Here is a 16,272-nt window from a genome sequence, read left to right on the forward strand (position 1 = left end):
CAGAGCCAACCCTCAGCCTCAGAGTCTTGTTGTTTATGCATGAAACGTGCCTGCCAGCCTTTGTTGTTATTGCAGCATGCAGCACCCTGTGGCAAAACCCTCTCTGCTCCGACTGCTCCGACTGCCACCCTGCCCCCTGCCTTGTTGCAGTTGAACGCACTGACTGACACAATTTGCGCTCATTATGGAAGCTCCGAAGGTTGCCGCTGCCTTTGTTCCATCTCTCGCGTCGTTGGCTTCTCTCATTCGGGTTTCCGTCATACCCAAGGGTTTTCCCCTCGAGTTTTCGTGCCAGCAACTAGTTTTCTTCCCTCTTTTTTCCGCTCTTTCCTTATCCTTCCTGCGCTCCGCATGTCAGCTGGAACTTTTTGAAGTTCTTAAACGTTTTATTGAAACAATTTCCGCCTTATGGAAATTTTGCGCCGGCACAGCGAAACTTATTCGTATTTCATTTTCGTTGCCATATATCAGAATGGTGTCAAGCATACGCCGCGTTGGCCAGCCCGAAACTGTCAAGAGGAGAGCGGGGTGGTGGTCGTGGTGGTGGTTGTGGTTGTGGGAGGCAGCTGCCAGCAAATGCAAATTTAATGCGACACAAGCGGGAGAAAGACAGTCGAGCCACGTATTCCTTTCCTTTCCATTCCATTGCAGAGCGCGGAGCAGCGGCATCGCCTGGGCTGGGCAGCAGGTGGCCAAAATAGTGGACGAAATGACATAATTTAAATTCATGCATGACCCATATTGCAGCACTCTTCTCCCCAGCGGTGGGTTGCAGCGCACCCGCTGCTCCTTGGCATTCGCCTCGTCCTCTCAACCACTCGTCCCCGCAGCTCGTATTTTATTAACAAAGCAATTTATTGCATAAATTCAAATTGCACTCTGCAGGCCACAGTTGCCGCCGCAGCCTCACTACCCCTACCCCTACCCCTACCACTCCCTGCACCATTGATCTTTGTCGGAGCAGAAGAAGGGAGAAACTTTGCGACTTCGGGGAGCTGCCAGAGGCTGCCCGTAAACGAGGCAAGCACAGCGCAACGTGGCGGCTATGAAAGTGCAATTTTCGGGGCAAGTTGTTGCCTCTCTCGAAATGAGTTCATTTAGCGGCGAAAACTAACAGCTAAGTAGAGAACATGAAGCAAATGCTCTGGGCAAGAGGCTGCTTAGTCATGCGGCAAAGCTGCCACTCAGCACTCAGCCACACGCCGCTTGCTGCTCGCTGCTTGCTGCCCCTTTTCCGCTTGCTGCTTGCCCCATTTTGCGACTGCTAATTGCGGCATAAATCAAGCGGCAAAACAGCGAAAGGGATAGAGGAGCACGCTCTAAATAAACTCGGCCAGAACGAAAGTGTTGCAGCCATCCTTCTATATCCTCTCACATCCTCGAACATTCTCCCCCTAGTGGCATGCAGGAGGACAAACATTTTTTTTGTTGCCACATGCTTTATGGCCACTTCTGGGGCGTCTCCTATGCTGCAACCATTCTCCATGTGCATGGTGTCCCTGGTGGATATTTATGAGTACTTTGGTCAAGCGTTTGCCTAGTGGATTCCATTTCTGTGAAAGAAAAGTGCCGCCTGCTCTCCGAAACATGATAAATGTGGAGGGGTTCGGCGTGCACAACTCATCGTATACGCAATACGCAAAATATTTTAATTAAATTTCAAACGAAGCAAAACAAAAGCAAACAACAGCAGCAAAAAAAACCAAAAATATCTCGACGAAAATAAACGGAACGAGTATTTGCGAGGATAATGTTTGCTTTTGCTTTATTTTTGGCATACCCTGCAGCAGGAGAATCAGTTGGGGTTTATGTGAAAGTGAGAAGAGCGAACCAGAGCAGCTGGAACTTTCTTTCTGGCCCCTTCTCTTGGGTTCGATATGAGAATTCTACAGAATCTTGTACAATATATTTCGAATATGTTCCTCAGCTCAGCAGGTATCTCTATAGTCCCAACACTCGCTCCCTTTCATCATATTCGATTCCCTTTCAGCACACAAGTACTTTATTTGTCGTGGAAAACCGCAGCCCCGCGGCACTGCGGCTCGTGTGCTTAAAATTTTCGGTTATGAGCGGGTTTCGACCGGTGGAAAAGGGACGCACAGCGGGTTGGAGTCTGTTAATCCTCTTCAAAATGAGGGTCCGTTTCGTTCGCACACGAAAATGGAAATAAATACAAGAGGATAAAGAGCTCTGCTGGAAAATCTAATTTGAATTACGGTTTTATATGCCAAGCAGGAGAGAAATTGAAATTGAATTGCTCTCACTCTTCAAATCACTTAATTTTTTCTTAGCTCGTTCTCATTATGAGTACTCATGGTCCGCTCTCCCGCCTCCTTCTCTCTCTCTCTCTCACACTGTTAGTCCCTTTTTTTCTGTGGGGCGGGTCAACAAGTGTCGTTAGCTCTGGCCAAATGCCAAGACAAACCCATCGTTTTGTAGGGCATTTCATAAGGCGTGGAGAAATTCAATTAAGTTTGTGTCCTTTGGCCCCGATTTTCCCCTCTATTTTTGGGCCACTGTTTTTATGGCCAGAACAAGCGGCAAACGAAATTAAAGTCAATAAACAAGCCCTGGAGGCTGCGGCTGGGGGCTGGGGGCTGGGGATGGTGCTGCTGCTGCTGCTGCTGCTGCTGCTGCTGCGGCGGAGGATTGTCAGTCGACTGTCCCCCGACAATTGGCTCTGGTCACAGTTGCTATGGCACTTTGGTCGTTTCCCCTCTGTCTCTCTATCTCTGTGGTCTTGGGGCTCGTTTCGGGGCACAAATAAACCGCAAAAACCCGTCACAGTCACATAACCGCAGCCAGACAATGGCCCATGTGAGTGGCCCAGCCCCCAAACGCACAAAAGGAGAACCAACCCACTGGCAGTGCGGACATTCAAGGACATGCTAGTATTATTCTCCATGGAAATGGCTGCCATTTGTTGCGCACAAATAATTTTACAAGCACTTGGGAATCGCATCCGTCCCCTGAAGAAAAGTTTTCAAAGCCCTAAACTAATTCCCCCATTCCATTGTGTCTGCTTTGTGATTACAGATACACGACGATCTAGAGAAGGATCCGGACTATTCTGGCTCTGGCTTTGGACCGGATGACGAGGACGCCGAGCCGGATCATCACTCGCAGCACGGTTCGCACAACACGCGCATCTCGCAGACCGGCGGCTCCAGCATAAACAGTAAGCATAATTCGAACGACAACAGCCACAACGACGACCTCGACCACATATCGAGTAGATTCAACAACAACAACAACAACCTGAACCAAATCGACAACAACAACAGCCAGAATATTAATTACAATAATAATTATAATAATAATAATAATCCCAACCTTAATAACAATCACCATCCAGCGAATAGTGGCACAATCATTGGTAGTAGCACCACAGCGAACCATAACAGTAATCAGAATCACATCGGCGGCCAGAGCGGTGGCATCATCAGTGGCAGTGGTGGTGAGATCGGTGGTCATAGTGGCACTGGCATTAACACAATCGGTAAAGATCAAGCTAGTTTTGTAGCTACTCTAAGCGAGACATTCTATCTTCTACTACTTCCACTACTTCAACTTCAACTCCTCCCTCTTCTACCCACCACCACCACACCACAGTACACCACATTTTAGTTATTACAAATCCAACAATTACACCATCAACAGATACAGAGCCGAAAACAACAACAACAACAGCAGCAACAGATACAGTTACAGTTACAACAGTCATTGCCAGCTTAGATTATAGTTATGTTAGATCTAGAGACAACAACACTAACAATCAATCATTCACAACATCTACAAGAACACCAACACCAACAACCCCATCTCTATATCCAGCAGCTCATACACCAACACAAACCTCATCCACAACCTCAACAACAACAAGCAGTTCACCAACAACGACAAGCAGCAGCAGCAGCACCACCACCACCAGCACCAGTACGACAACTGCGGCCACAACCACATCAACCACAGCTGCCTCGAATCGCACCCAAACCACGCCTAAGCCCCTTGTTGTCGATTCCACCACAGCGAGCCGTCCCTTACCCCACTTCCCAGCCTTCGATGAGGAGCTCGATGTGGATGAGGATGCCAGTGGCGATGGCATCGATGTGGAAGGTGGCGGCGAGGATGATGACGAGGGTGACGATGACGACATCATCATTGATCATCCCGATTCCGGGAAGCCAAAGTTTGCAGTGCCCGTTCCCGATGGTAGCGATAACATCGATCATGATTCTGATCATGATATCGATAGCGATACCGATGATGGCGATGGTGATAATGATGACACCGACGATGATGATAGCATCATCGATGTGGATGGCGGCAATGAGGATGGCACTACCAACGGGAATGGAAATGGAAATGGAATCCGTGGCAACGATGGAGACCTCAACACAGAGCGCGGACGTCAGTGGTTTTTATTTTTACTCCTCTTTTTTATACTTTCCTTTTGATTATTTGCTTTTTTTTGTTTGTCTATCCGTTTTGCCTTTGCTTTTTATGTTGTGTTTTTTGTATTTTGTGTTTCATTGTTGCTTCTTGTTTTGTCCTCCTCCCACCCACAATGCGATTCCTTTTTGTGTTATGTCTCTGCCCCCAGCTTATGTTTTGGAGAGACACCAATTGTGGTATCTCCGGCACTGCATTCCTTTTATCGTATTTTATTTAACATTATATTTATTTTATTTGTATCTTCTAAAGCACTTTTTTCAACAGCAAACAAAGTTTTCTCGCTTGCATTGTAGTTGATTTCTTGGGTATTTGCTTTGGTTTCTGTTACGTTACGTTATGTTACGTAGTTTGATTGGTGCACACATTCAAGTATATAGAATATTCCTTACAATTACTTACATATATATATTTGTTAAGTTTTACCTTAGTTTTTCTCTACTGCGCGCTCTGGCAACGAACAATGCTGCGGGGTTTCCTTTTGTGTGGACTTTTACATGGAATTCCTCCCCGCACACCCCGGCTATACAATGGCCAATACACCATAATTCCCACACTTTCATTCTGTGACCAATTTTCATCCATTGACCATACCATTCCATTCGATTCATTCATTCATTCATTCAGTCTGCTTTTGGCATTTATTCATTCATTTGTTCGATTGGAAAAACTCCCGCAGAGCCAACACAATTCCATTGGCTCGAACCTCAACCTCAACCTCACGCTCATTCTCATTCACATTCTCATAGACTTTAGTGTTAACCCTAGGATAAAGCTATTCTAAGTCACATAATTTAAGGATAGCTTAAGTGTGTTTTATGTACGCATCAAATGAGAACGGTAGACGGGGCATCCACCATCCATCGATTCATCGATTGAGATGCACCCGCACACGCCCTCCATCAAGGTTCTGCATATAGAGAGTCCTGCCCTAGGCCCAAAGTTCCATCAACACTGTCGCGGCTCCCCCCTGAAGAACCGCCCTGGAATCACACTAAGCCGCACAGTGATTTTGTGCTTTGTTGCTCTTCGAGTGGAAAGCACTTGGAAAGCGCTCCTCACTGCGCTCCACTTGAAATGAAAAATCACCAAGTCCCTGGCAATGGCAGTGGCAAGGAGCGCCTCCAAATCCACTCCACACAAAACTCCCAACGACTTGGGGGCATTGTTGCTCTTACCCCGAAACCCATTCATCCTTTGTGTATGTGGCAAACACTATTTATGAAGCGAGTGGGGAGGGAGGGAGAGCACAAACAAAGTCTAATGGGAACCCAGGAGTGGATCTGATAGGTGTATGGGCACTGTGTGTGTGTGCGTGCGTGGGCTGCGAATATATGGCCAGCTTTGATGTTTGTGCCAGTGCCAGTGCCACGCCCAGTATAAACACGAAGCACAAACCATGTGGCATATGGCAGGCGTCTAGCACACAGCAGGACCACAATTTCGGCCATAATTGCGTCCACAGCTGTCCATATGCTTTATACTGAGCATTAAATCCTGCAGTTCCTAGTGCCAGCAAGTCCAGCATTAAGTGCATTTCTCCCCGTCCCACATCCAATCGGAGATACACGGATGGATACACCTTTATTGGCTTCGTGCAAGCAGACAGACAGACAGACAGACAGACACACAATCAGTTTGATGGATACACATAGACAGGAATGCTCTATCACAGGATGAAGTTATCTCAAAATCAGAAGATGGCAGATGAGAAAATGGCATTAAAAGGCAAATATTTCATTTATAGCTTCACCGTGGATGGAGTTCTCGTCGGGTCAGACGCGACTTTGAGATGTGTGCTTCGATTCGATCATTTTCCAATGATTTGCTTGAGTTTCAATTCGATTACGAGTGTGTGTCTGGCGGCAATTCAATAAGCCTTTTGGCCATTACCTAATTAGCATGCCACTCTCCCAATCTCACTTACTCCGCACCAATCTACTCCCCCAAGGAGGGGTGGAGCATAAGCCACACACATGTGTGTGGGTATGTTTCATGGGGCAAAGTACATGGGCTAAACAAGCAAATTGTTTGTCTTAAGCATAGGGAGGCCAAAGCGGATTGGGATCCAGATGGAAAGATGAAAACAGACTAGGGGTCATGGGGTTAAACAATGGCTCAACAAAGCACAAAGAACACACACGTAATAAGTGAAGTGGAGGGAGGGATGTGGGTGTGGGTGTGGGTGTGGGTGTGGCTGTCAATTAAATTAATTTAAATTTACTTTCTTTGACAGCCAAATTGTCATTCAAATTGCTCTTCTCTTTCAACATGTCGCTCTCGTGTCAGATCCGTGAATACTTTTGAGGTAGGTGTCCATGGATTCACCATCTATCATCTCGAAACTGCTCTCGCCTTACGCTGAAGCCTACTGAGATTTCCCCCATGCAAATTTGTCACAATTTGCATTACTCCGCCTCTCGGCTGCTAACTTTTTTCATTTGGCCATAACTTTTCCGTATTGCTCATTAGCGTGAAATGAGCTCAAAAGTTGGGCTCGTGCGGGTGGGCAAACAATCAGACAGACAGTCAGTCGGATGGATGGGTGGTAGGAGCCGCCGGCAGTACGTAGTCTAGTTTTATAAGACTTGAAGTTCGGCATAAGGTATCCTTTCTACTTGTAAACGTAGTCCCGAATCACAACTCTACTAACCGTAAGCCTTGTATATATCGCATAAAATATCATTAACACACGTAACATAACCACCCTGAAACAGATATAGACACTCGATCCGATCGGATATCGGAGTACTCACCCGCAACAACAGATCTATGTCTCTCACTCACATAAACACACACACACACACACACACACACACACACACACACATAAACACACACACTATCTGTTTTTGTATTATTTTGCTTGCACGTCATGGGCATTCTCGTAAATGGATAATTTTAATCCCCAGCTATGACACTCAATCTCATCTCTGACTTTATGCTCTATTTTCTTGGCACAGCGGGAGGTGGCAGCAGCGTGCACGAGTTGGACCCGAATACGAACGTAAACAGCCAGCCCTCCGACACAAAGCCCGTCGACCACAGGCCCAACGGCAACGAGGTGGTCATCATGAGCGAGGACGATCGTACGTCGAGCTTCTTCTCGCAGCCAGGAATACTGGCAGGTAAGAGGCCATTCCCTCCTTGTTCACCCGACAATCTCTGACCATACATTTTTTCTCATCCCTGCACCTTTAGCTGTCATTGGCGGTGCCGTGGTTGGCCTGCTTTGCGCCATTCTTGTGGTGATGTTCATCGTGTACCGCATGCGGAAAAAGGACGAGGGCTCCTACGCCCTGGATGAGCCGAAGCGCTCCCCGGCCAACAATTCCTATGCGAAAAATGCGAATAATCGCGAGTTCTACGCCTGAGATAATGGCACATCGCGCAGGTATTAAGTGAGCCATGAGTGAGGATCCACCCGTATGGAGATCCATCTCGAACGGGATACGGATCTTAGCGGAGGAGGAGATGACGGCTCATCTCGATACACTGTGCGGAGTGCGAAGCGCGGAAGGAGCAGCGCCATCAGCAGCCATCTGCCACAATGAGTAATCATCAGCAACAGCAACAGCAAACAGCAAAAGCAAAAGCAACAAAACTAACACAAATTCAATGAAAATCGAAGGCATCTTCGGATCACATACAATTTTTCGTTGGGGGGGTAAACTAAACGCATTAAACCATGAACAACCAAGTAAAAGCGTGCAGAGATTCGAGAGGAACACATAAACAAAAACAATTCAAAACTTACCTGTAAGCTAATGCCGGACGGTTGACGGAGGAGGGCGACTTTTCTAATTAAGTAAATTTTAAGCGACGAAAACAAAAGGAAAACCAATATCAAATATGAATGGAAGCGCACGCAAATCGTGCGAAATCTAATATATAATTAATATATATTATATTCATAGTGAAACCAATATAAGGGCGGGCAAAATTAAGCGAATTAATTATGAATTACGAGTATGTAGAGCAAAGGCAGGAGGAGAGCGAGAAATAATACCTATAATAATACCACAAAACACGACGCAGCGCCTACATGGACGATGTGGATGGAGGCAGCGACAGACGCATATTGAATACACAATTATGAATATACGAGTATATGTTAGCTGAATAATGGAAGCGAATTGGATATATCATGATTATACACCCGCTCTCGAAAGACCCCTTTAAATCCAATGGTCAGTCACTTCCGCCATCCATTTCACACCACGGAAAAAAGAGAATAAAAGTTAATCCGTTGGGAATACCAATAATTATTGTGAATTGCGAATTGTGCGACACATAACAAGCGGAAATTGATTCATAAATTAATGTTTTTAGGTTAAACATAAGCAAAACTATGTAATTATTAGTGTAATTCCTAAAACAAAAACAAGAAGAACCACACAAATGGAAAAATACAAAAAAAAAACTTTAAGAGAAAAACGAAAAATACTAAATGAAGCAAAAAAACAGAATACGAACACTCTCTGAACCTTCCTGGCAACTAAACAAACTAAAAAGGAATTAGTAATGAAATGAAGAGAACTATTTCTACTTTTTTCTAAATAAAAAAAACACACACAAAAACTTGAATATTTATTGAAATTGAGATTGAAAATAATAATGAAAAACGAAATCGAAAAGTATATAAGGACATAAAACGTCCAGAAAGCGATTGTACATTAATTTAGTATTCCATATGGGTTTTAAAATTAATCGGCCAGTCTCCCACGCTCGACTCCACTGCTTCTTCCATGGCTAAGAATCAAAATCGGATTACGCATTGATTATTGTGCATTTATTTAGTTTTTACGTTCGCTGTCAGTGACAATTGTTTATTTTTGCAAGCAAAATACAAGTCCGAAGAACGAAGAACACAAAACAACACGAGCCAACCCAATCCAATCCAATCCAATCAAATAAAATCAAATCCAATCCATTACCACATGCAATAGTAAAAATTACTTGTTAAGTTTACAATTGAAATGAAACGCAAACCAGCAGGAAATGTTAATGACTCAGCCCTCAAATTAGCTGCAATACTTGTTTAATTGTTAGTCAACCCATATTCTCTCCAGCTCTAATGCCATATTTTCATTACGAAAAGAAGTTATAAGAACGAAAAATACTAATACATAATACATTTATATACAAGTATATATAATTAGCAACATAAATCAATTGTGTGTGTAAATGTGTGTAATGCATAAATAATTAATTAAACATACATATACATACATACTACTACTGCGACAACAGAGCGTGCACCAAAGGGGGAAGGAAGCTCTCGGAGAACATCATCATCGATACATACTCGTACTTCCCCCAAATCTAAACCTAAAACCAACCCAAACTCACACAAACAAACAAAAAAGAGAACAACAGCCACAGACACAGCCACAGCCACATCAGCAAGAGCGACAACAAGAACTAAACATTTTTCTGAATACAACTTTTTCTACACTGTAAAAAACGCAACTGCAACTCTTTTGATATGTACGAGTACTATGTTTTGTCCTACTCTCGACCCATAGTACCTATTTGTCCAATTTTACATACACTTTTTTTGCTAATTTGTAAGCTTAGTTTGTTAGTTTTTTAAATGCGCTGAATGTACTGAGAAATTGGTTTTGATTTGCTAAATAAACTGGTATAAAACTAATTTAAACAAAACGAAATATAGTTTACTTTAAACTTAAACAGAAAACTCGTCCCTTATCCTCTTCTATACTACATAAATAAAATAAAAAAAATTTTGACAGCCCTTCACAACTTTGCCTAGAAATATCAAACAATAATTTCAACATAGAACTCCTGATCATTATGAACGTTCAGGAATATGGAATACATTTCATTGTTCATCTGACCTTAGCCGTAGATACTCAAAAAAATAGAGAGCTCTAAAAATTTGTTTATATTTCAAACAAAATCAAATTTTCAAGTTAAATTTTAGTTTTGTTTTTCCTGACAAAGAACTCCTTTTTTCTTCTATCATTTTTAAAATTCAAATTTCCATTTTAAAATGTGCTTGTGTTGCGATTGTCCATCATTCGATTGTTGGCCTGATAAGACATGGTCTTTATTCTTTGGAATATGGAACGGACTCATTGGCTTCATCGGCATGGTATCATCAAGCATCATTTTAGACAAAGAATTATCCAAACCAAAATCAAGAATTGATTTGGCTATCTTTGGTGGTGAGTACTGGCCAAAGACAATGCAGTTTGCGAATGGAACAAAGTGATAGCGGATTTGTGTATTTCACTTTCAATTTCAGCTGTAATTTCAGACAAATCAAAGGGTGATTCTAGAAACGATCTTAAAGTTTGGATCGAGGTTATAGTACTTATATGTTTTATAGTACACTTATTGTCCGGGATATTTATACTTTTGGGATTGTTTTTGGTGAGTAGAAGCACACAGATTTATCTCATTCCACTTAATTTATCAATGGCTTTACCTCGCAGAATATGAAAGGTTTATTCTTTTTCGGCAAAGCCATGAGCCATGTTTTGCCATGGGTTGGAGTTTGCTCGATAATCTTACCAAGTGAGTGTCAACATTTGGTATTGGATCTGGTGACTTTATATTGATATATTGTTTCCGTTTGTTTCAGTTGTGCAACTCATATGTTTATTTAGAGTGTGCAGGTATTATAAAAACATGTGATGGCAGTGCACGGCTATGCGGTAATTCCCACACCAAAAAAAAGGAGAATTGTTCAAACTTTTGGCTATTTTCTGGTTCCCTATCCTCGCCCTGACAAAAGTGGCTTGCTGATGTATGACAAAATTGAAGTATTGAAAATTTCCTCCGTGTGCAATGCAGATCCAATGATCAATTAAACTTTAAATCATTGCCTTAGTTACTTTGCTTTACGAATGGGGGGTGTCTCTTCAACAAGTGAGGTCTGATCTGAGGGTGCGTGGGCCATTAATCAGGGTATCAATTGATACGATTATCATACGAATTGTTGTCGTAAACTCAAATCGGTATTAAGAACAACAACCAAATTCAAATCACATGGACCCCGGCCCAACTCGTCGACATCCACAAGGATAACTTCGGGGGCAACTTGAACAAATGCAAATATCATAATTTCTAACGTCATATCTGCAACGTCGTAACCGGAACGGCAATCAGTCAGTTTGGGGCAGGGGCTGGTATTGGGGATAGGCCACAAAATGTCTCGGGCATTAAGACTTTCTCGTCGTCATTGGGGGGCTGGCAAATGAAATTGTTTTGCCACGCCACCGCGAAGGTTGCTGCCACAGTCGAAATGAGGTAGGAGCACGCAAGGCCCGACTCGACCTGTTCCGACATCAGACTTATTTATTTACTCTAAAAACCATACAAGAAAATTAATGGCAATTTGCTTGGTTTCATAAATATGTCGAAATGAATGTTCTTAACAAGTGAATGCCGTGGCAGAAGCAGCGACAGCAGAGACAATGCACACCGAGCCAGAGGCAGAGCCCTTCCAAAATCTGTTCTGTCTAGCCCCATTGTTCGCCACCCTCCTCTCTGCAGCATATTGATTGCCCAGGTCGAGGCTCCTGCTTCGGCTTCGACTTTGGGGCCCCACTCTTATCAGCTGGTTGGTTTCTAATTGGATTTGTTTGGGGCAGGCCACCATTCAAAACTCATCTGGCATTTTGCTGCACAACTCTGACTGTGCGTGACTCCTCTGTCTCGAATGGTTAAAGCTATTCGCGGATCGGGCTTTAATTTCAATAATTTCAATTAAGTGCGTGTAAATCAGTCCATTGCTGAGATATTAATAATGTAACTTTATTGAAGTTTATTGCTGCTTGTCAGCGCATGCAAACTAACATGCAGACCAAAGAGCCACAAAGGCTGACAGAACTATCAGCAACAGGGGGAAGCAACTGTAGAAGGAGATGGAGGATGAGTTGAGACAGAGACAAGCCACAGGCTAGGCAAATATGAGGCGAAGGTGAACAATTCAGTTTGCCAGCGACGAGTGCTGGGAACGGACGTCCGCCGGATAGGACGAAGTGGATATATGTATGTGTCGGAAAATGAACTGAGTGTAGAGTCAAAAGCCTACGACGACTGTGACTCGTTTCTTAGGAGTATGCTGTTTCCAGAGAGTTGACAACTCACCAGGATCATCTGATAACTAAGCAAAATGCCGCGCAAGAAGCAGAAGGTGGACACCATCGAGGAGATTGAGACCAACATCAAGCTGCTCTGTGATCAGTCCAACAACCACATGAAAGTTCGGGAATACGATAAGGCGTTGTTCGGCTACAATCAGGTAAGTCTTAAGGGAATCAGGAACTATTACGGACTATAGTACCATAATATAATAGGAGATTAAACGAGTCCAAGCTTAGAGTGCCTACAACGATACCGTCGATGTTATGAAGTGCCTGGTGTTTGATTGAATGCAGACTCTTTTTATACCCGGTACTCAAAGAGTAAATAGGGTATATTGTATTTGTGCGAATAACGCTTGTATGTAGCACAGAAGGAAGCGTTTCCGACCCCATAAAGTATATATATTCTTGATCAGCATCAATAGCCGAGTCGATAGAGCCATGTCTGTCTGTCCGTCTGTCCGTCTTGTTTGTCGGCTCGTTCTCAGAGACTATAAGAGCTAGAGCCACCAAATTTTGGCGGACTGCTGTATGCTCACACTGAAACCAGTGTATTTCAAAAATGAGCCACGCCCCCTTCCGCCCCCGAAAATGGGCGAAAACGTCCCAAATCTACAGTTTTGAAGATAAAAGAAAACTAAAAACGCCATTCCGTAGGAAATGGCCATATCTATCAGATCACCAAATTGGGATCCAATCAGATCATTATTATAGCCACAATGGAGAAATTAATTTCCAGTGGCTAAACCCACCCTGTCCCGCAGCTTTTGTTGGTCTTTTTCATTCTCTCATTCACACTCTGCTTCTGCTTCACTCGGCCCCTGCCTCTGCCCTCTCCCTGGCGCTGACTCTTCCGACTTTTAACCCACCCCGTCCCGCAGCTTATATTTGTTTTTTTTTGTGTGAGGGCGCTGCCTCTGCCTCTACCGCAACTCAGCAGTATGTGGGTCTAGGGAAGGGCGGCGAGCGTGTTGGTGTGAGAAGTGTTGTAGATGTAGATGACTTACTGACTACTGACAGAAGCTTGTTGCTATAGAACATACATGTGATATGTGAATATGATAGAGAAAGAGGAAGAACATGCATTTAACAGGTGAATATCGAAATTGAAAAGAAGAAGAGATTAAATTGATTTGAATTCCGACTCGGCTGAACTTGGCTTTTTATTTCGAGATTTTGATTCTGAACTGGTTGCGAGGAGTTGCGGAAACAGTGGCCAAAAGCTAATTTTTAAAAGTTAAAACCAAGACTATGTTTTTAACGCTCTGTATTAGAAAAAGAGTGACCATCAAAGTTGCGTAAAGGAAATTTTCATAAATGGCGCTACTTTCGAAAAATATGCTGTGAAACCTAGCGGTCATTATTTCACAGAATGTGCAGGGAAAAAGTACCAATTTTATTGCTGTTTTAAATATCTCATAAATTGGAATATACGATTAACTGATCCAATATTTTTGATGCATTTTATTTAGTAGGCTTTTTACTTTGTATTCTGTAATGTGAACTATATCTAGTGGTTGGCGATGACTACATCTAGATGTAGTTCTGAGTGCCGGGTATAAAAGTTGTGACGCGTAAGAAGCGTCTCACACGTCCCTTCTCGTTTAATTTAAGGTGCTCCATTCTAAGCTCGATGCTGCTTGACAGAAGCTGGTGTCTATAAAACGAGTCTAAACTGGTGTGGTTGGTGTATAAAACGTGTAGAAAATACATTTTGAGGCTCACAGGTCACAAGGTTTTTACACTGCCGCTTCCACCAGCGAATATACAAAACAACGGCGAAATTTGGCAACAAACGTAAACATTTTCTCGGCAGATGGCTCTGTCAAATGGGCAGTTGTCAGTTCCCTTTTAGTTAAAAGGGACCTGTTGGTCCATATAGGTAAAAAAAGGTCCATAAAACTAGCCATTCATGATTCATTTAACGGATACAACTATATGATGAGGGCCATTAGGATCCAGCTAATTGTAATCCCAATCTAATCAAGAAAAGTACTTACATATAATGAGTACTTATCACAATGACATGGAATCCGTTACAATCAAACCATTCCTACACCTAAAATGGAAAAAATTGCTTCAACAAGGTCATTGTGTTACCTCTAAGGCAAAATTCAATTCAGCAACTTAATGTCATGACACAGCCTGCTTCGTTTCACCTGAGCACGTGTGATTGTTATTTGGTATCGATTGTTAACCCATAAGAGGCGCCAGTTTCCTGGCAACAGCTCATCGGACGATTCAATTACCGTTTGTCTGGGTGCGAAGGTGTTGGATTTTCACACCAACTTTTGGGACTGCTACTGGAGAAATGTCGAACGTGCTGAACAACATCCTCGCCGTGGACAAGGAGCAGGAGCTGCTGCAGAGCTTCATACGAACGGGCGCCAATGCAGACGAAGAGTCCTTGGACGAGTCGCACAAAAGGTCAAAGGGTCGCGGACGTCGCAGCTCACACAAGCAGCCCATATGGGATCGCCGTGACTCGTACTGCGGCGGACGCAGGTCGTCGGGCGATCGTGGGGGACGAGGCAAGCAGGCGGATGACGGTGGCGACGGCGGCGGAGGCAAGCGGGGCAACCGCATTGAGGCCGAGCTGCGGGCGGCCCGCAAACGCATCGAGGAGCAAATCGCCAAGAAGAAAAAGCCCAAGGAAAACTTCGTAGACTTTTACACGGACAAGGATCGAGCAGCTGCTGTTAGTGCCGGGGCCTTCGACATCAAACAGAGTCTCCAGATCAAACAGAAGCAGGACCGCAACGAGGCGCTACTCATACCCGACGAGGCAGACATCAGCTCGGTCATAGCTCTGGGGCTCAAGGAGATCAAGAATGCGAATCCTGAGAATGCCATTCACTTCTTTTGCAAGGTTCTCCCTTGAACACCGCCACTCCGGTTTCACATTTCTCTTTTGCCGATTCTAATAGTCAATCTTTCTGGTTTTTGCAGGCTCTGGAGCTGAACAGCACGGACATCAATGCCTTGATATCGCGCAGCAAGTGCTATCTGCTGCTGGGTGAGGCCTCCAAGGCACTGCAGGACGCGGAGACGGCCCTCGGAGAGGAGAAGAACAATATACGAGCCATCTACCAGAAGGCCGAGTCCCTCTACTACCTGGGACAGTTCGAGCAGAGCCTCATGTTCTTCCACCGCGGACTACGCGCCCGCCCAGAGCTGGCATCCTTCCGCCTGGGCGTGCAAAAGACCCAAGAGGCGATCGAGAACACCATCGGCACCAAGCCGCGGGCACCGCCATCAGCCCCAAAGAGCGGCAAGTCGCGCAAGGAGGACGACAACATGTCAAAGTCGCAGACGACACGCAAGAAGCCCACAAAGGCGGATCTGGAGCGACGCAATGCCCGAAAGCTGCTGGGCGAACTGTGCGTGGACAAGGAGTATCTGGAGAAGCTGTTGCTGCATCCAGACCTGGTACGCGCCGACACCAACACGGAGAACATATCGACCTTTGCCAAGGAGGCGGTCGAGTTCCTCAACAAGCGGCAGGAGTTTTGGCGACAGCAGCGGCCCTGCACGGCACTGCCCAACCACAAGAATCTGCCTAACGATGCGATGCCCAAGTGGTTCTAGCTGACAGCTCACTGAAGTGTTAAGTTTATGTTTCGATTTGGGTTGTGTTTGATTCCTGGGCTGCAATAAACAGGAGCAAGTTGTAGATTATATTGTACATAATTTATTTAATATA

The 16,272-nt window shown here is 44.3% G+C and overlaps 2 protein-coding genes across 8 annotated transcripts in view; both read left to right on the plus strand.

Moving 5' to 3' along the window:
• The window catches only part of LOC117587766 (syndecan), a 99,821-nt gene extending 90,756 nt beyond the window's left edge, over positions 1–9,065 (plus strand). For 2 of the 6 annotated variants that reach the window (XM_034278705.1, XM_034278715.1), the window contains exons 4-7: positions 3,037–3,178; positions 3,835–4,410; positions 7,416–7,580; positions 7,654–9,065. In XM_034278705.1, coding sequence (XP_034134596.1) covers positions 3,037–3,178; positions 3,835–4,410; positions 7,416–7,580; positions 7,654–7,826 — 1,056 coding nt within the window. In that variant the 3' untranslated portion in view covers positions 7,827–9,065. Of the gene's footprint in view, positions 1–3,036; positions 3,500–3,834; positions 4,411–7,415; positions 7,581–7,653 lie in introns of all 6 variants that reach the window. The other 4 variants (XM_034278737.1, XM_034278723.1, XM_034278731.1 and 1 more) reach the window with 4 other exon arrangements.
• On the plus strand, positions 792–16,221 carry LOC117587802 (tetratricopeptide repeat protein 25). 2 transcript variants are annotated; one of them, XM_034278758.1, is made up of 3 exons: positions 792–804; positions 14,714–15,438; positions 15,519–16,219. In XM_034278758.1, exons 2-3 carry the CDS (start codon positions 14,881–14,883, stop codon positions 16,155–16,157), a joined length of 1,197 nt encoding a protein of 398 aa, XP_034134649.1. In that variant the 5' UTR covers positions 792–804; positions 14,714–14,880; the 3' UTR covers positions 16,158–16,219. The 2 variants fall into 2 exon arrangements, with proteins under 2 accessions (XP_034134649.1, XP_034134657.1); XM_034278766.1 differs by lacking the exons at positions 792–804; positions 14,714–15,438 and adding an exon at positions 11,942–12,727 and having other exon boundaries at positions 15,519–16,221.
• Positions 16,222–16,272: the final 51 nt, after the last annotated feature.

Source organism: Drosophila guanche, unplaced genomic scaffold, assembly GCF_900245975.1.
Source record: "Drosophila guanche unplaced genomic scaffold, DGUA_6, whole genome shotgun sequence".
Lineage (NCBI taxonomy): Eukaryota > Metazoa > Arthropoda > Insecta > Diptera > Drosophilidae > Drosophila > Drosophila guanche.

Coding starts and splice junctions, on each gene's coding strand:
- LOC117587802 (XM_034278758.1), top strand. CDS start 14,881: ATGTCGAACGTGCTGAACAACATCCTCGCCGTGGACAAGGAGCAGGAG. Junction 15,439..15,518: donor CCATTCACTTCTTTTGCAAG/GTTCTCCCTTGA, acceptor TGGTTTTTGCAG/GCTCTGGAGCTGAACAGCAC.